Genomic DNA, 21,035 nt, shown 5'->3' with positions numbered 1-21,035 from the left:
ATTTATATTATATATATATGTATATATATAAATATATATATATAAAAGAGCGACAAGAATGAAACACTACTGTAACTACACCTGCCTCTTGTGAATAAATGCCTATTTGTTTCTTTTCAATCTCGTTGTTACTTGCACATCGATCGAACTTTTAAAAATTCGAAAAAAAAAAAAAAAAAAAAAAAAAATAGTTACCTAATGGATCTAATGGATCACTTAGGGGACAATATAGATCCGTAAAACAGATTTTTATTAAATAAATATTGTTGTCGTAATCGTTCAGGTGGAATCATACAGCTATCATACAATCTCGACGAATACAATCGTCGATTACTAATTTACAAAGAAGGCTACTTGCGCGCGCGCGCGCGAATTGCGAGCACATATGCTGCGCAGGCGCGTTAAGTGATCCGAAGAGCAACCGCTTCGTTGTTACTTAACACCGATCGTTAATTAAAGCTAAGCGTTCAGACTGGTTATGAAGAGAAAGAATGTCGAGGAACATCGTTGCGGTTGACCGACGTAAACGCGGGTGAAAAAATTTTTCTAACATGTTATTGCACTGTCGTTGTGTAAAAGAATGTGGACTCACAGCTTTGTGATCGATTTCCATCGCTAACTGAACAACGCCTTATCCTCTTTCAATTTTCGAATCGTATTAATTGCAATTTCCTGGTCCATTTGGACGGATGGACGGACGGTTGGTAATGAACGGTTTAAAGCGAATTAAGTAAGAAAAAGATAAAACTCGAAAATACAAGCTTAAAATTCCCTTTCAAATTTTCAAAGTTCAATTTCATTTTCTTTACTCTTTTTAGTCAATTATATTATCGCCAATGTAAAATAACAATAGCGCCATCTTATATAAAATTTATCGCAACAATGATAAAATGTACATATATATACTATATATATATATATATATATCCATATCACAATCAACGATAAAAGAAATTTTATTTTCGTAAAATCTAACGTAAGACACACGATTCTATCACAAACGATTTTTAATATATTTACAACCATGAATTTAAAAGGATAGACTTCCTTTAGGCCGTGCCATTGCATCTCGCCCGATAAAAATAAAACGGGAACGAGAATGCCGACTATAGTTTCGCTTAAACGTATCGCTCGTGTATAATGATAAGTTTGTACCCGCTAGTCCGGAGATCTTTACGAGAATACGCCACTAGAGATCGTTGTTACCGTGGTAACAAATCGTTCCACGATTACAGGAATAACGAGACGTTCACCCAAAGGGAAAAGAAACGTTCGCTAAGGTATACTAAGTAATCGTTTAAGTTAAGCCGATTGCCGCTTTTCTTCTTTTCTCGATCTGCATCGCATAAACAATCCAAGAAGAACTTTCTTTCGTTGTTGTTGTTTCGAACACATATTTCGTACTTTTCGAGATTTAAACAAAAAAAAAAAAAAAAAAAAAGCAATATATCTATTGTCAAATACATTTTAGGAAAAAACATAATGCGAGGAAATCTACGCTAAGGAAGATAAAAGTCTCGAGATCGAAGCACGATCTCGCGATCTTGGTAAATAAGGGACGAGTTTTCTGATAAACTTGTCAGTTGATATAAACGATGCACGCAAAGCGCCTTCTATGGCGTGTTGCCGCTCGACTACGGATCTAATCTATCGGTTTCCAAACACGACGAAGAAATGAGCGGACGAATGGTCCCTGATACGCTAGCGCTACCGTGAAAAGATTTTATTGGAAAAGATCCTTTTTCGAGCGCAGTCTTCTTCTCTCACCGTGCAACGGCAAACTCTCTTCAGTTCGATTTCGCGCGACAAATTTTACGCGAATAGTCATTTTCGTCAAAACAGACCGAACATTTTTTTCGACGAGCCGGTACTCCGTTTTTTCCTGGCTGGTGCCACAATTTCTGAATTTTCAGAGTTCGTAGCAGCGATAGAGCTCGCGACAGGCATCAGTTTGCTTCGAACGTGTTCGTCGAGAAGAGATTGCATGTCCATCTGCCATTGTTCCAATTGTTGACTCAGTTCGATCTTCTGTTGGATAGCTTCCATCAGTTGGCTGTTGGCTTGCAGCACATCTATCCTCGTTTTCGCCAACTCCACCTCGACCCTGTTCTTCCTGGACACGGCTTGATCCCTGACCTCGTAAGCCTGCGTCAAAATTTCGTCCTTCGTCAACTGCGAGTGCTCCATATCGTCCCGAGCTCTGTCGCGTTCCTCCTTGACGCCGCGCAATTCGGCCTCCCTCACGCTCAATTTGCTCGTGACATCGAGCAAAGCCTCTCCACGCCTTTTAAGTTCCTCCTGCGTCTGCTTCTGTTGATCCTTCGCGTTCTCCAATTCTTCCCGCACCCTGTGAAGTTCCACGGCCAAGCCTAACTCGCCGGGCGCCCCTCTACCAGATAGAGCCAAGTTGTACACCTCCTCGATCAGCTCCAACAAAGCACCGGGACAATTGGTCTGCAAAAAGAAAAAAAATAAATAAACAAATAAAAGAACCACTCGTGCAAGGAACATATGGCGAGCCACTTGCGAGCATAATGCGTATTGAAACTCGGATCAATCGTGCGGAGAGATATCTCGCGGCAAATTGCAACGAGAATCTTATCGGAGCAGTGCAAATGAAAGCAGCCGTGTAAACGTGCGAAATAAAAATACGAGAGCAAATATAAAGCCAAAGCGTTTTACAACGCTTGAAGGCTTAGCTGTTCTGAAAAACACTCTCGATTCTACGTTATCTATACGATCGAGAGTGGTGTTCCGAGCACGGGTGAACCGAGCACGTTTCATCAAGTTTTCGTGGCCGATGTTCCCCATATTGCGTTGCCGGAAACCGGAAGTCGGAACAAAAGGAGCGAGTTACGCGAGTCCCTTACCGAGCTGGGGAGAGTCTCTTGCCCGTTGGTGTTCGCCTCCTCCGCTTCCGCAGTGTTGTTGTTCACGATCACGAGCATGGACTCGTCGCAATCGCTCTGCAAACCCGAGTCGTCCTCCCCCCGCCTCAGATGGACGCACAACTCCTTCAACCGCTTCACCGCCCTCGCCACCTCTGCACGCAAATCCTCCTGTTCCCCCAACGAACTTCCGCTCTCCTCGCACTCCATCTCGGCCTGCAGGGACCTCGGTGGTTTCTGTATCGAGCCGGATCTGCCTCTCCTTTCCGCCTCGATGACCGCCAATGTCGCCGCCAGTTCGTCCCTGCGGATTCGATCCATCGTCAATGATCAACGTCGATCGCGCGATAAATCCCTTCTCTAAAGAAACCGATCGATCCGCCCCTACGTTTACACACCAATGTTTACCGCATATGGCGAACGATAAGCCAACGAAAGAGACGAACAAACACGATTAGCTTAAAGAAAAATCGATCGATTGCTATATATACCTTCCTCTATTTCCTGCCAATATATTTTCTATAATATTTTTATCCTTCGCTCGCATACGGAGAAAAACTGTCGTTTGGAAATACGAAAAAAAGAAAAATAACGTACAGAGATCGTGCGTAAATTACATCGCAAAATACTTTAGAAATCGTCGAGTGACGAAAAAATAATTAAACCTCACCTTTCCCTTTCGGCCAGCTTCGCCCGGTGTTCCGCTTCGTGGCCGAGCCGCTCCAAGGCCGTGGCTCTATCCTCGGCTTCTTCGAGGGCCGCCATCGCTCTCGCCCTCTCCTCTCGCAATTCCAAGGACCTCCTCTCTAATTCTGCTCTTTGCGCGGACACTAGTTGTACCTGGAACGCGCCAAACCCGTTGCGTTTATCCGACTCCTCACTTTTCGTTTGATTTCCCTATTACGCACGTATATCGAGCTCTCCCAATCACTTTACCCGATCTCTTCGTAATTGTATGTATATATGTATGTATGTACTGTGTTCGATGTATCTGTACTGTACACGTATTGCCGCATTCGCTGACGCTGCGCCGTCGCACAGCGTCGTACACGTGACACGGCTTTAGAGCGCGTGCTTCCGGTTCTTTCGTAAGAAGAAACCGAACTGCGTGGCGCACGTACGTATCGACAGTGTGGAGGATTCAATAGTATGTTAATTAGCGGAATAGAGGTTTTGGGAACGGCTGGTGTCGAGATATTGGTAGCGTCACGTGCGCCTCTCTAATACTATCTCCATCTTGTAATAGATACGTATGAAAGGGAATAACGATCCTTCCGACGTTTGGAGGGAAAAACTTTTTAACTCGTGAGGACAAGGTCGAACAATTCCAAGGTCATCTCTCTTCTCCCATTTCACGATCGTTCTCGCAATTTTCCTCGCGAGAATCGAATATCGATCGAGAACGGCGGGCACGGTAGAACGAGTAGACGAGGTTTTTTTTCACCGTCCAATGAGAATTGGCGAGCGAAGGGCATTTCCTGAAATTCGAGTTCGCGCCGCGTAAGAAGAGACGAAAGGGCGCAGGAGCGAAGGACGAGGGAAGTTAAGTCGATCGTCGAGGGTCACGACTTGTCGTTATACGTTACTGCTTTATACGTGACGCCGCATCGCGATCAACTTCTCACGATCGAATCGAATTAAACGGACACGGCTCATTGATAATCGCGAGAATCATACATATTCATAACATATATATATATGTATATAACCAGCGCGAACAATAATATCCATTAACCATAATTGCAACGGTAAACGAGCAGCAGCACGAATTCCCAGAATAATTATTTATCCACGACGATTCGTTAACGATGTTGGGCAAAAAAAGGAAGGAAGAAAGAAAGAAAGAAACAGACGAGGTTCGCGCTCGGGATAATCAATCGTTGGATACACGAGTCAAAGTTACGGGGAGGCCGGTTGCGTAATGAACGGCGCAGAACGGAAGGGAAACGGAACGATTGCGAGAGCGTGGATCCGTTGTAACCACGCTGCCAAGGAAACTATTAATTTACCTCGTCCCTGAGAACCTCCAAGCTACTGACGTGATCCTGGAGCGTGGTACTTCGGAGGGCACACTTTTCCCTCAGCACCTTGACCTCGATGAGCAGCTGCTCTTCCTGCTTCGCGGCTTCTCTCAGCTGATCGGCAAGCCTCGTATTTTGCGCTGTGAGCTCGGCGACCAGGCTCGCCTGATCCCGTTCCGCTCGTCTCGCGCGCTCATTCTGCTCCTCCAATTGGCTCCTCAGCGTCTCAACATCCGCCTGCAGCTCTAAATTTCTCGCCTCGTTCTCGCTTATCACCTCCTCCAGCCTTCGACGGAGTAGATGCCTCTCTTGTTCCAGACTCTGCGACAACAAACAGCGGGAACGTTAAGACTATTATACGGGATCGATCGGGAAAGCCAATTAGCAGGATATCCCGGTGTTTCGTCGTCGAAACTTTTTTTTTTTTTCTTTTTTTTCTTTTTTCCTCTCTCTTTTCGTGTCACGTGTCGAAACACTGGAGTACAAGTTTGCGGTATACGGTATTCGCTAATTATCTCGATACATCGTATATCGACAAAAAAATACTACCGTACTTTCTCGAAAGCGACCGTTTATTCACGCAGCTTGATTCGTATAATAACAAAGAGAATATGGCCAACCATTACGGAGGTTTTTTGCGCGACTCAAAGTTTCTTGCATATCTTCTTTATTATTCACTCTTCATCTTTCTTCATCCTCGCCTCAAAGTCTTTTTTTTTTTTCCTTCGATTATAATAATCGATCGAATTTTAATTATATTAATTAGATTAGACGACAGAGAATACAAACTTATTTTCTATCTATAAAATCTTCTCCGTGAAACGTTCGCCGCAAGTTGGGAGACACTGAGTTAAACTCTCACGGACATGGAGCTCCCAACCCGAGACGAGGGAAGAAAAAGGCAGGCGACAGATCGGCGTGGCATAAAAGCCTCGACGATATTGAAATGATAAAAAGGAAAGAAAGAAGGAAACAAACTGCGACGGTGGTCTACCTCAACGCCTGTTTGTAAAATCGACGACTGGAATCGCTTGGTTACCTTCGACCTCGAAACATCTCGATCTCGACCTACGAAGGCTACCCGCAAACGTCCCTGAGTGGAATATCGAGGGGGAAAAAAAAAAAAAAAAAAGCAGGATTCTGTCTCGAAATTCTCGTCTCGTTTCACCGGGTCCGTGTCATTCGTCGAATTTTAAAAAGATTGGCGATGATTCACCGGCCAACGAAGCTCTCGCCTACTTCTCTCAGGTTCACTGCTGACTATAGTACTCGAGGAGACCTACGAGGATCCGGTGAAAGGACGATGTTTGGCTGTTTCGTAACGGAGTAAAAAAAATCTCCAACACTTTCATCATCGTTGAAATCGTTGCAGAAATCGTTGTCACGAATCTTTCCTTTTCTCCGAATTATTTGATCGTTTCGATCATTTTCTATGCATTTCGAGAGGTTAAATCGTAAGCACAAAATCGTATTACAACATAATGAAAATCATTCCACTTTGATGATAAAGTAATCTGATTTATCGATCGGCTTCCACCTAAATCGATAACGAATTAACGCGACGCGTTTTGATCGATTTCCAGCAATTACGAGTAAATCGTAAATCGAGAATTTTAGAGAACGTTCGAATTAATGAATTCTTGTTATCGTTAATAGACGACTTTTGATGCGCTTGGTTTTCGGCGAAAAATTCTAAATCTAATAGGATTTGCGGAACGATGGTATATAGTTTTGCGGTACAAATCGCGAATGAGAAGGTAGCCGTAATGCAGGCCTGTACGTAACAATCGCACGGTTCGATGTCAGTGGGGTTTATCGAGCTAGAAGGTACGGCCTTGGTCTCCCGTGGTTATTCATCGACCTATCGTCCGTACAGCCGCGTACTGCTCGATCGTTGAAAAATTGTCAGAGACCAGAGGCAATTACATCGTCAGAATCAAACCATTAAATTTATCTTCTTCGTATTAAATTTATCACGAATTCGCGCGCGAATAAATTTATAAAAACGATCGTTGATCGTTATCGAATATCGCAAAATGTTTTTTTTTTTTCGTTTGATATTAATATTAATAACGGATTAACGACGATGATCGATACAACTCGACACAATTCAATTGATACTGGAAATTTGACGAGCATTCTATGGAATGTTTGATACAGTAAGCAACGTCGCTGTGAATGCCACTTTAACAATGCCCATTAAAGGCTATATAATACACAACAATTTTATTGTCCTCTCTTGTGAAATAGCCTTTATCTTTTCCGCTTTTAACTTAAAACGGTCGAAGCCCCGCCGATTATATCCGCCTCGAGGTGGCTAAACTCTCTTCTTAAATGCGAAAAGAAAAGGAGGGAAAAAACGCAAAGTGGAAAGACGAGATAAGTACACTGGACGGAGAGGATACGGCAAAAGGGACAAAGCACGCGGGACTGAAAGGCAAACACGTGTGCGATGCATACAGGAGACGCGTGTGCACGTTTTTTTTTTTTTCTTTTTTTTTTCCATAAGGTATGTAAGAACGGCCAGAGGCAACTAGCGGAGATCCATGACTCACGGATCTCAACATCCCGTTCTCTCGCGACACCAGTGTTGCTCCGATTGCGCTGCTTTTCTTTTCGATCATTTCATTTTCTAAAATATTTTTAGAACCAACCAAAAAAATCCTTCACTTTTTTTCAATCGTGTTTCAAAAATTTTTCGCGCTATATGTACATTTAATAATATTGTATCTTATCGTATATATAATTCTTTTTTTTTTGTATATAACATTAAAAGATGGATAACGATAACATTTATATCCAACAAGTACGCGATTATTAATATCGCGTGAGGTGAATCATAGAATTACAAGTACTTATCCTTTCTGCAAATTTAAGCATCTATTACTTTCGATTAATCCTATCGTTCGATTACAAACTACACGTGGTACTATTATCCACCGGCATATATAATTGCAAACGCCTGTCTATCATTGTGAAAACGTACACGTGCGTACGTTGAATCATAAAACCACGTTCGACGTTTCAATTCCTGCCCATTTTCTCGTTAGATCTTGCTAATGTTAACTAGTGTCGTTATTGATGATACCATGTTTGCGAAATATTTTTATTAACATGAAATTAATTGGACAGGAGATGGACGCAGAATGGTTGCTTCGTCTATTGCATCTTAAATTGTGAAACATTTTTGGACGACTGGAAATTTCTGTCGATTAAAACGATGGAAAATTGCGTGCAATAAATAACTTTTGAATAACTTCGTCAAACAAATTTTGTCTCTCCTGGGCAAAAATAACTCAAAGTTACAAATAACATCATCCACGAGGAGATATTCTAATTATATACTGCGTGGCCAGCGATACATCTTCCGGCACACTTTATCGGACCTCTAATTTAATGGGTGAGCTCCTGTCGCTTTCTGCTCGAAGAAACAGACATCCGTTCCGATGGAAAAGGAAATAACCGAAACAAGGAAGCAGAGAGCGAACAGTGACTGGTACGAATGGACGCGAATCTTCGATTTATCGTTTACCTTAACCCCGATCACGCGCCATCGTTTCCGACCATATTCCTCCCTCCGATATGGAACGACAACCCTACGCATCGCGGAAACAATTATCCTGTAAAAACGTGTAAAAACACGACTCGAACAAAAATTTTGAAATGCCGAGACCAACGAGAACAATTTAACGATCCGCCAATTGCGAAAACGAAATGACGACGAGCTGTGTTTTTCGTCGAGCGTGCGGCAATCCCGCGTATTTCCTTCCTCATTGCAGTGCAGGTAATCCTCGCGCTGCGTCTAATTTAATTACACGGGTAAGGCTTTCCCCTCGACGGAACATCCTTCATCTCGTGGACCCGTTGTAAAAATTAAAATGTAAAAAAAAAAAAAAAAAGACAAGGAGGCAGGCAAACTTCGCGACACAATTGCGACGTGATCGTGGAAAGAAACGAATCGTGGTGTCACTAATCGTTGCTTAATTACAGGAAGGAGACAAAAGGTTTAACAACTGTAAATCGTTTTTTTCCTACATTTTTTTTTTTTTTTTTTTTTTACCATTTTTTACGATTTTATGACATTGCGTTTATCAAGAAAATTTTATTAGTCTCTTTTATTTTCTCTTGTTACTTCGCAACACTTTACGAACTATTGTACTTCCATAGATAAACAATTCTAGATAAATATCGCACAACGATAATCGGCTATTATCGATCGGCTTTTCTCGCTCGCATGCCACGGACGTAAGTCACAGAAATTTTATCGGAATGGAAAAAAATAGCTCGCTTATTTCGTAATCGCGATCTTTATTCGCGGAATAAAAAGGAAATGAGAAATATCGCGATAACCGCGATTCAATTGGCATCGAACTTCGCGATGACGCATTGTCGGCTCGCGGCGCCGTTTCACTTTCCCTCGGAGAAGAAAACGATTATGCGAGTTGAACCTTCTCGGAAAGAAGGAGGAGGAGGTGGAGGAGGAGAGGTAGGAGTCGTAATAAAGAGGCAATGGCCCGTGACGAGGGCGGCAATGATCGTATCCAGTTAATATCCATCCATCGTGTTGCGCGATCTGCTCTGAACCGGTGAATCGAAAATGCGTAGAAATGGAATTGGGTGAGTGGACGCTATTTAAAAATCTATCGCCGCCTTCCTTTCACCTTGTGATAGAAGGCGCGTGACCAATGTTTCTATTACAATTATTCATCGTAGATCTCGTGAATAAAGTGCCGATTTAGATCCATCCATTCTAGTTTAGCTTGGAATCCGAATAAAACGAGATTAAACGATGTGAAATTCAATGTGGATAATTATATAATTCATCCTATAAACGATATCATCGAGTAGACTCGAATGGAACACCCTGTATATATATCTATATGCATATATATGCATATACAGTTTGCTCGATTTTTTGCGTAGCCAAAGAATTTTCTTCAAATTTTGTCAACCGAGTTATCGTTTCAACTTGGCGTTTCAAGGAGGCGCAGTTTCACCTTTGAAGGATTAAAAAGATCGAGGGATAAGATAAATAAATTGTCGCGATTCTCGCGTGACAATGGCGGATAACACGATATGTCGATATGCGTTAAGACGGACGAGAGGAGAGGAAACCCTCGTGTAAAGCGTTGTGTAATTTCTGCCGGGTCTATCGCGGTCGGAGAATATCGGTTCATCGGGAGAAAGAGCGGCTAATTGGATCGAAGCGTGACTCTTGTTCGATTGCACTCGACCGCTCTCTCAAGAATGTTTCCACAGTTTCTTACTCCAATTTCTTGCTCGCGGATTCCTCGCTCGAACCCTCCACGCGATTTATTTTCGTCGAGGATACGCGTTCTCAAAGGTGTCGTGTAATTAGAGCCACGTGAAAAACAGAAGCAGGTGCGATGCGTCGTCGTTCCAACGTCACGATTATTGCTTCATCGACACTCGATAATCTAGGTGGAAACACGGCTCGACCCGTTGTGCTGTTTAATTGCGCGCACAATGTGCCTAACCAACTTTGATATCGCGTTATCGTTTTACGTAAGCGATCGCCTCTCACCGACCTGCTCCAAGGTACCACGAAACTCGCCTCGTTCACGATCCAATATTCGATCCGGCGTGACGAATCGGCGGTAAAATTTACTACCTCGTGAAATATCGCGCAATTTTACTACTAGAGATCTACTGTTTAGGTAGATTAGAAGAAAGCGGATATATTGGCGAGAAAAAATATAACTTGAGAGGAAAAATAAATATTTCTAACCAGTTCGTATCTATGTACGTATCTCGAAACCAGATACGCACGGTCGAAATTCTCGATATCTGTACGTGTATTCGTATGCGGCGAGGAAAATTAAATTTCGCGTGGAAGGAAAGTGGATCACGAGATGATTGCGGGAATGCGAGCACAATGCTTTATTAACGATTTATATCTCGAACAACGGTGAATTCGTAGCGATCTGCGCTCGAAATCGAGGCTGTTATTAAGCCATTAGTGGCAGAGGGTCCCCGTGGAAATTGCGCAAATCGCTTGATAAAGGACACGTATTGAATGGCACGTATATGTAATAGGCGAGCCGTGTTACGGGTTAATCGCGATCGATGATCGAAACTCGTTGGGGAAACACGATGTCGATGTCGTTTAAAACCGCTTCCAAGTTGGAGAGAAGTAAGAGTGGCGATTATCCGCTATGGAATTCGTGAAAGTAGAAGGTAAGTATGCGATTAATAAGATTAGAGGTAGATTACAAGAAACTAAAAGAGGCCGGCGTGTCGTAATCGCGTCACCGTCACAGTAACTCGCCGCAGCGTCCTTTCGCGGCTATTATTATTGTTTACAAAACTTATGTGACTCACCGGCAATTAAAACGATATTGAGTAACAAAGAGTTTGCGGTTCGTGCACCTTTCGAAATGTATCAAGGCTGCCGCGATACAGAAATACGTCCGAAGCTTTTATCTTGATTCTCTCGCTCCATTCCGTCGGGTTTCATCAACAGGTTTTAAATTTTCCCAGAATTTTGTAAGTTTTTTTTCTTTTCTTTTCCTTTCGATTAATTAAAAATTAATTTCGTCGAGCCGATTGGTTGGATCGCGATCGAGGCTGGATTCGAGAACTAAGTCAACGACGGTGTGAAATATCATCTAGAAGAAGAAGAAGAAGCAAGACGACACCTGACGCTTCTTGGGTTCTTTAATGGCGAACTATGCGATCGTAGGTAAATCAACCGATCGGTCGAGTAAAACGAAATAAAACGAAGCGCGGTGGTTGAAAAACAAAAAAAAAAACGACGAGAAGAATAACGTCTCTATCGAAATTGTCAACGATCCGATATTCTTTCACCCGTGATCTACATACTCCGTATGTTCATCGTACGTGGTGGCGCCATCGATCGAAATCGTGGGAAATGAGGAAACGGTGACACAGCGATAGTTTCCATCGAGAAAAATCGGTCTTATCTTATTTTACAATGGTCCCTTAAGCGGTAAACCGCGTCTCGAGAAACGAGCGTACCGATCTCCCGTTTCAAATCGTTATTCGACACCGACAGGTGAGAGTGCACGCACTTTATACACGCATCGTAGCCGTGCAACTATATTATGAGAACGAAGGAAAAACCGACGCGATCCGAGCGTGTAACCGCTAAATTTTCCCTCGTCGAGAAGTTGTGAGCGCGTGCGATTGAATTAACCCAGAATACGAAGGAATAAAAAGAGGGGAAAAGGCAATTGACGAGAGACAAGGGAGCGACAATTAAGTACCACTTCTTCCAGTCCTGCTTTCAGAAAATTTCTACCGTGACTGTTCGTTTTTGGAGAGCGTCTGAAACATCAATATGATTTCTTATTCAATGATCGATTTTCCTTGTAATAATTTGCTTTCTCCAAGCTTGAGCTATGCATATATCTACGTACTTGTTATCCACGTTGATCCCGAATCAGGCGTGAAATTCGAAAAAAAAAACCGATATAACGAGAAACTTCATAGGAAAGTTCATCCAAGTAAGTTGAAATCTTAGAGGAGACAGACACACCACGACCTACCACGCTCCCGTCATTTTCACGTAGCCTCGAAACCCGTGCGCCTTGTTAGAACGTCACGGTACATTTGTGGTTTGACGCAAATTCACCGTCAAATCAATTTCACTGCATCTCGACTCGTTTGCAAGGAAATAGCTCGTGGAATGGGCGCGCAACCACGCACATTCGCTCACAGCGAGTGCTCGTTCCCCGATCTCAACGAGCACCCACTCCACGAGGAACAATGGGGAAAGATAACGAACGAGGTGTAACAAGATTAAAAACAGACAATTGGAGTTTCCGACTAACGGTACAGAAGCTCTTAACTAGTCTATTTCGTGACAAACCGCGGTGAACTTCTTCTTCTCCTCGCTGTTTTAATCTAACCGTGTCTCTATCCTCGCGAGTTTGCCGGTTTTTCGTGCCAACCAATTGCGTTCAATTTGTACTCCTGCTATATTCTAAAACAACAATATCGTAATTTTATGATCCGATATATAAATACAATTGATTATGCCAGCTCGTCCAGGCGAATCGTCATGGACAAAAAGACAAACGTGAATCCATCCAGGTATCGAGGTAACGGTATCTAAGCGATTTCTCCCGGCGATTGCGTGATATTTCTTTGAACGTTATTTCGACGAAATCCTTTCGATCCCGTGGAGATACAACGAAACGTTAACCTGATTCGTACGAAACGCCTACGATACCGTCGAAAAAATATTTCGTTTAGTCGAGTGTTTTCTTCGGACCGAGCACGCGACCGAGAAGCTCGTTTAAAACGAGCTGTTGAGAACACGAGTGCCCTTTCGACTCGAGTTTCCGTGGTATCGTTAAAAAAAAAAACTTTCGTTAACTCTAAGTGGTCGAAAAAAACTCAAAGACTACGTTCGTCTCGCTGGAATTCAATGGGATCAAAGATATGCGATATTTATATATTTATCGATGTTTCGAATGAACATCAATAATAACGAATAATAATAACAACGAACGAAAATGAATAATCGTTTTCCACATTGTGCATTTGCATAAAACGAGAGATAAGAAGCGAGAATTAATAATACACTAACAACAATTTATTTACGTTCCTTTTCATGCGCCCATAGGTAAACAAGCCGAGGAAAGAGGGTAGAACGTTCCTCCACCACAAGTCACCAAGAAGTAACGGTTCGCTTTTTCGAGGACTTCCGGTTCGCCTCGCGTCCTCCTAGATTTCGAATCGCACAGCTGCAAACGATTTTTTATTCTATCTCTGGTCTGGGAACCATCGCAATGCGCAATCGATATTTATTTTTCCCTTCGTTAAAAATTATACGTATCTGTCTTTGAAAATCACTCTACTACCAGTTGGTTCAATGCTATCTCTCCTCGGCTGTTAATCTCCTCATTTGAAACTGACTTTTTCGCTTCTGATCCCTGCTGAGTCCGGAACAAAGTTGGACATACCCTTACTTAAGAAGGCTGGCTCACGATTTCGTACGAAAAAGGAGTCCTTTGTTGAAAGCGAATTTTCCTCCAGTCATTTAGGCAAAGAAATGCCCCCGGATCTCAAACAGATATGTATACAAGCAGTCGTGGCAATCTACCTGAGAACGCGATTGTTGAAAAGTTGGCCGACGCCAGCCGTGCTCGACAAAGGAAAACCCATCGAGCTCTCAAAGGAAACAATGCGATGAATGTTTAAAGGGAAAGGCAATGGCAATTCGCGTATAATCGAATCCAACAACGATCTCACGACGCATTTCCCTGCCAATATTAACCTTATGATGCTAATTTCTAAATCCAAAAATACTCGACGCCTCGTAGGCGCGGAACGTAGCCGTGGCTACCTTCGTTTCGCACTTTCTCACACGATTCTTGAGGAATTGTATAATGGACCGTTGAAATTTCCCATTCGAATCGGGGAACAATGAGGCTAATTATGTTACGTTGTTGGAACGAATTATTTTTAATGTTTACCATTTAAAGGGACTAGAGTTTCGTTAAGATTAAATTAACTCACTATGTGTCGATGATTACGTGTCTAGACAAATTGTGTAATATATATATACAGCGTCGGTATATAGACGTAGGTAGATTTACGTAGTATATTTTATTGTCATGACTTCTATACATACCATTGAGCGTACAAATTAATTCGATATTGTTTAAGAAAATATTAATATTTTATGTATGGATCATGGTAATATTTTTACTCGTTGCAAAATATTCTCCATTATTCAATTCTAATCGCGTGAAATTGCGTAAAGATAAATGATTTCCCTTCAAAATTATCATCGGTTAAAAATATCTCGGTTTTAAGATAAAAACGAAACGAATCTAAAAATTTCTCTTTTTCTTTATTCTTTCATTACGAATACGTAAAGGATAAAAAAATGTCTGGCTGATCAAAAGGTAACGAAGGCTGCAAAAATAATCGCGTGCATCTCGCGAGATGAATAAATTTTTAACAGACAGAACAAACAGATCGCGAACGTTAAATTCTCAGATCACCGGCTGCGAGGAGCCCGTGGAATCTCAGCTTTCTAGATCTTGGCTGTGCCAACCGTGTAAGTGCCGCTTTTTATTGTCGACACGGTGCCGCGATTATTCTGCCACCGCTTTCAGACCACCAATTATACAATAAAGAGAGGTAAATTTAATGGCTCGATTTCATTGCTACTGTAACCCACTTTTTTCTCTTTTCAGTCTCTGACAGTGGATCAAAAATTCTGTCCTTGGATTATCACACCGTTCGTTTCTTTTTTTTCTTTTTCTTTCTTTTTTTTTTTATATATATATATTTTTAACTTAAAAGTTTAAACCTTTTAAATAACTTTCTATTCTATATATATATATATATATATATATATATATATATAATATATATATATTTGTAATTATTCATTACTATAAGTTTGAATTACGTATTATATAATTCTTATATAACAATATGGTATAATTCTTAAATCAAATTTACGATGTATCGTCTGACCAATTAAAGTGCATATTAATTCGTTAATAAATCAATTTTTTTTTTTGCCATTGTCTTTTAAAGCGTAATCGTGGGTAAATTAACGAGACTAATTGATATTTGAATTTCAAAATTTCAAAAACTCTTCCGTGACTAAGTGGCAGCGTTTCAACGCTTCTTCAACCACACGCATTCATTACCTCTCTTTTTCGCTATTAAAATTCTTTCTCCTCGATTATTATACTATTTTTCGTTGTTCAGACACGGAAAGGTTGCCATAGAATTTCGAAAGCATTGTTATTGAATAATCGCATACCTCTACGCATCGATACTGCCAATTGGTCGTCGAATCGTGGATAATTATCACAAAAATATATATACATACAAGAAACTTCGCCAATCGATGAGATGTCGAAAAACCAAAAAAGGAGATTGAGAATTGATCAAGAAGAAATCGTCATCCGATCGTAATTATTAATTAAAATGCTTTCTACAGGGTTTACATAATCGAATTTTAACGATACGTGCGATAATACCGGATATAATACACCTGTAAAAATGAACATGAACGAGTCTAATTAAAGTATCCGGAAACCGCAACACCATGCCCGTTCGATCAAACGCATGCCACATAGGGACGTAATGCGAATCCTTTTTTTTCTTTTTTACAATTCTTAAGCGCGCTTGTATACCTATATATATCTCGTATACCTATACACTCGCACGAGTTTGTGTGTGTGATCGTTTACAAACGAGAAGAGAATCGTGAAAGTGAATCTATTAAGGCGGTGCAGAGTAAATGAAAGAAAAAAATTGAAGAAAAAGAAGAGAAAAAGGATCGATGCATGCACGATGTATTTTCTCGTATTCCTGAGAACATTAGTTACATTAACATTGTTAATTTGTGGAATATTCGTTGACGTGTATCGCACGTCAGCATAATGAAGAGAGAATAGGCGGGCAGCCATTTAACGATACGATACGATCGTTTTTTACAATGATGACGATGTTCTTTTGTCGCGAGGCCTTGTTACGTTTGCATAATTATCGGCCAAAATGTGGCACATGTGAAATATTTTTTCCAATATTTTTCTCTTATTTTGGGGAATGCAAATGCATCTTCGCGGAACTTTCTGGCACGAATAATAATTATATCGCGGAAAGAAGGCGGAAAACACGTAGATCCGTTCGAAAGAAAGCACACTCGTTTCTGGAATGCATCGCGTAAAAAGAATCGCGAAGAATCTGTACTGTTCGCATGTTTTGTCTTTGTTCAGCCCCAAAATAACTGTGATTTCTTCGAAATAAAATTGGAACAAAAAAAAAAAAAAAAAAAAAAGAAATCGCATTCCGATATCGAAATTCTCCTAAAAATATTCCAGTAAACGAAATTCTAAATCTCTTGTTTCAAATCATTTCTACGTTACAATCGTTTACTTTTTAATCTTTTAAAAATGTCCCTTCATTCTCGATCAAAAACGATCGAAAAAATTTCCAAAACGACGAATTTTAAAGTAGCCCAGTGAACTGGATCCCGGTTTACAAGCGTGAACAAGGCGCCATGTATAACCAAAGCATTGTAATCAAAGACAAAAGAGAAGAAACAGAGGAGCGCGCTCATGGCGTGTTCTCCGGAGGTCAAAAATACGGTGACAGGCAAAACGCGGAAAGATAGGCGAAGAAGCGGGTACGCGGGCAGGCAGAGCGTGATGCCGGGCATTGTCTTTGACGTTACGTTGCCTAAGTGACTTGTTTCCACGCTTTCGTGGCTTTCTGTCCACGTACGACTACCTACTTATTCTAACTCAGCACGTTACGTGTCGTCACAACACGCGAAGAAGAAAAAGGATTAATAAACTTCTTAAAGATAATAGAAAGGATTGATTAATTGTAAATGTCATGTGTCTCGACTAATTCAATCTTATATTTTTTCGATCGTAGAACCATTTTACGATTGCGTATAAATGCAACGCAATCACGCGTTGAGTATTCTATGCAAAAAGCATTGAAAATGATATTATAAAATCGGCAAGTAGGATGCTCTAGAAAATAATGAATATAATAATATAGAAAGATTCGTAATTATAATATACTCTCAACTACTTCGCGAATATTCAAGTTTTTTTCCTCAACTTTTGATTGCTCGAGCATTATTTAACAGAGTGATGTTAATTAAGTTTTCACAAGTAATGACGTGCATACGAGGGTGATTCAGCGATGAATAAAACTACATGAAAATGATGAAGAACTTTTAAATTCTAATTTTTAAATTTTATTCTGGAATTTCCAACAATGGTATGACAGTTCGTAGTAACAGACTGCGAATACTTTTTTTTTTTTTTTTTTTTTTCATTTTTTCCTCTATCACACATCGATCACGATTGTATCGAGGCATCGAAAGAGGAAAGTAACGGCGTTAATTTCAAAACAAAAGCATCGTTTCGAACGTGAAAGCGACGAGATGAAAAATGAAATCGGCCAACATAATTTTTTCCAACGATGATGCGATTCTCAGTGTCAGCGATTCTATTATTTTTCGCGGATAAATTTATCGTTGCCGCGATCTGGACCCCATCATGACGCTTGTAAAAAGTCTATTTGTAATTCAGAACCGTGCCCCGTGACCCGATTCCAGCGAAATCCGTGGAGAAACGTCTGTTCGCGAGCGAATGTACATTTCGACTTTCATTTTTCTTCGTTTTTCTTTTTTTCTTCTGTTTCGTTTTATTTTTCAAAGGACAAAGCATGCAAACATCCTAGCAAAATAAGAAAAACTTTCAAGATGTGTACCCGCAATACGAAATTGTGTGATTATAAATAGGTTAATAAATAAGTTATCGAGTCGGCCGCTTCACGAACTCTAAACCGTTTCACTTGGCTGTTTCAGATTAAAAATATACTTCGAAACAAAATAAATGATTATCGTATCAACACAGTCATTTTTCTAGCTATCAATTGTGGTTATATTGTTATATTGGGAAATAATTTCCATCCAAAATTTATTTTAAACCTTTATTTATATTATTTTACTATGTTACTATGTTAAAAGTTGTTCTAAAAAGTTTTTACTTTTTGATTTTCAACAATCGGGTCAATATTACACGCTTATCGTAAAAATACGCGCCTTCTCGAAATCGTACGCAATGAACATAAGAATGTTAAGGCTGTACGTTTTTATGATAAGAATTAGTTAAATTAAACTACTAAAAAGATTACTACTTTTTTAGAATGATCTGGACTAAGGATAACTGGAATCTTTTTTTAACGATCGCACGCAATCATCATATAACTCTACACTATTCATAGATCAGTTAAAAGTCTTTTTTTATTCTATTAATACGAGATGATACGGTGACTCCCTTAATGCGAGCTTTCAACGTAATGAAACGGTGTGAGAACGGTGTAGAAGCAAACCACGCCTCCTTATGATTAATCCAATAAAATCTTTCTTTACGCAATGCGAATCTGCCGTTAATCTTTCGACAAAATGTTATTGATATCACTTTCAATTACGTTTGAAAACTAACTTACCAAAAGAAAATAAATTTGTCGTTCGATATAAATTCATTTTCATGAAATAAACTGGCTTAATCGTATCTGATTATCAAATATTTTATTTATCTTTAGCGACGCAAGTTGATATGGTAGATAACAAATTATGCTACGCGTATTGTTCGAAATTCTGTCAACCAAATATGATGGAAATAAAATAATAGATTGATATTAAAATGGAGTATCGTAAAAATTTACCTCTAATTTTGTCGAGTACTCTTCACTGAGGACCTCGCTCTGTCTGGTTAATTCTTGATTTCTTTCCAAAAGTGCTTTACCCAATTCCGCAGCTAAAACAAGATCTCTGTCGCGTTTTTTTAAAAGTTCCGCTGGATCTTCGAGATCTTCCTGATCTAGGGAATTTCGTCGCGCCTGGAGATCGGATATCATATCCTCCAAAGCGTACGACTCGGGATGACCGTCCTTTTTTGGTAACATCGTGCTCGCGAATTGTTTCACGTTTGCCAATTATCGTTTCAGTGTCACGTGTCACGCTGACGCGTGACTTTTATTATTGTTCGTAATAATGACCCATGCGAAACCAGGTGACCAAATGTCCACACGTCAGAATCATTTGTAACGTTCGAATTAACATGGATAGCTTGAAAAAACTCGTAGCATGGATTGAAGACCGCGTACAAGTCGATACTCGAGTTGCGATTGATCGATGTTAATAAATAAATACATATCTAAGATTTCATTTGAAGCTTGGCGTCATCAAAATATATTCTTTCTATCGAAATAAATCGAGAATAGAAGCATATGGTATTCAAGGTTGAACACGTATCAAGTTCTCAACAAATGATATAAATTGTTTAAGCAAGATCTTTAACTCTTTTTTTTCTTTATATGATTAAAGATAACGCTTATCGATTGAATCAAAGATATTCGGTCATATATCGCTTGATTATTACGCATATTGATTTAAAATTTGTTTCGAAAATGCAATTAGAAGAATAAAAGAATTGATCACTCATGCGTAAGTTATAACGTTCACTTTCAAATAAATTGCATATCACGTACATCATGGATGATAATAAGGATCATGTAAAAAATCACTTTTTCTCTCGTCCCAACTCGTGCGCATTATCCAAACAGGTTTTCTTGTCAATCGGTGAAATCTCATAACCGGAAACGATCAGCTGTGATCACACTCACCAATATAATCCTTTATTGAATATGTTATTTTCATAAATTGTATCCAATACACGATTCGCACCACACATACACGCACGTAAAATCAATTCACTTGCAAATATTTAAAGACAGCGTGAAATATGTTGCGACAAAATTGTAGGTTAATATCGATCGATTTAATAATTGTTATCGATCGATTGTCAAACTAACATCTTTTAAACATGAAAAATTAAGAGAATTGTTACGGGACTAACAAATTCCGTTGTTCTGCTCCGTTTCCTCGTTACACGCAAACATAAAGACAGCAACGATTCCTTCTTCTCCGATAGAAAGTCAACAATGTAACCATGCTTCAAAATTACCAACCATGGATATAATGTCCAGATCTAGCCCCTCTACTATTTTGTTTACGATTGTTTCCAAGTATAACAAACATACAGAAATTATCGCTATTCACACTATTCATTACAAACACGTAAATAAGTGATCGCTATCGATGCACGAATCGCACTTGACTGCTAGTAAAATTTCCAATTTAACTTGCATTATGGAATCCAATGTTACACTGACATGTCAAAGTCAATAGTGGCGTGTGTTGATTGTACATATATATATGGATATCCATGTAATTTTCACAGCATAACAAATGCTGATACTTGTTTTGAGTCGTCCTTATATAAATATGACGTCAATGATTACGAATATTGTGTTCGAAACTCGAGATACACCGAATTTGATGAAATTCTCTTTTATTCCATGCCAGAATGTAAATCGATCGAACGAAAATGATTTTCTTTACAGCAGTAATTGCTTTTATTCTTGAATTTCCTTTCTGTTCGGTAATCTTGACCGGTTCAAAGCGTCACTGTAAACTCACTGTTTGCAAGAAACACATGTAAAAGGACACAGACACGCGAGGCGACCAGCTCGCCGCACCGTGGTCGGCCAGGTAGTGACTCACTAGCCGCCAGTAGAAAAT

At 40.1% G+C, this 21,035-nt stretch overlaps 1 protein-coding gene across 1 annotated transcript; it reads right to left on the bottom strand.

The window, feature by feature from the left end:
* Window positions 1–233: 233 nt before the first annotated feature.
* On the bottom strand, window positions 234–21,005 carry LOC100871355 (bicaudal D-related protein homolog). Its single transcript, XM_003696971.4, has 5 exons — window positions 19,118–21,005; window positions 4,898–5,230; window positions 3,559–3,728; window positions 2,871–3,192; window positions 234–2,454 (listed from the first exon to the last, which is right to left on the bottom strand). Exons 1-5 carry the CDS (start codon window positions 19,355–19,357, stop codon window positions 1,834–1,836), a joined length of 1,686 nt encoding a protein of 561 aa, XP_003697019.1. The 5' UTR covers window positions 19,358–21,005; the 3' UTR covers window positions 234–1,833.
* Window positions 21,006–21,035: the final 30 nt, after the last annotated feature.

Source organism: Apis florea, unplaced genomic scaffold, assembly GCF_048593485.1.
Source record: "Apis florea isolate Af1SG1 unplaced genomic scaffold, ASM4859348v1 contig_2495_pilon, whole genome shotgun sequence".
Classification (NCBI taxonomy): domain Eukaryota; kingdom Metazoa; phylum Arthropoda; class Insecta; order Hymenoptera; family Apidae; genus Apis; species Apis florea.
This window is presented reverse-complemented; position numbering and strand designations above follow the sequence as displayed.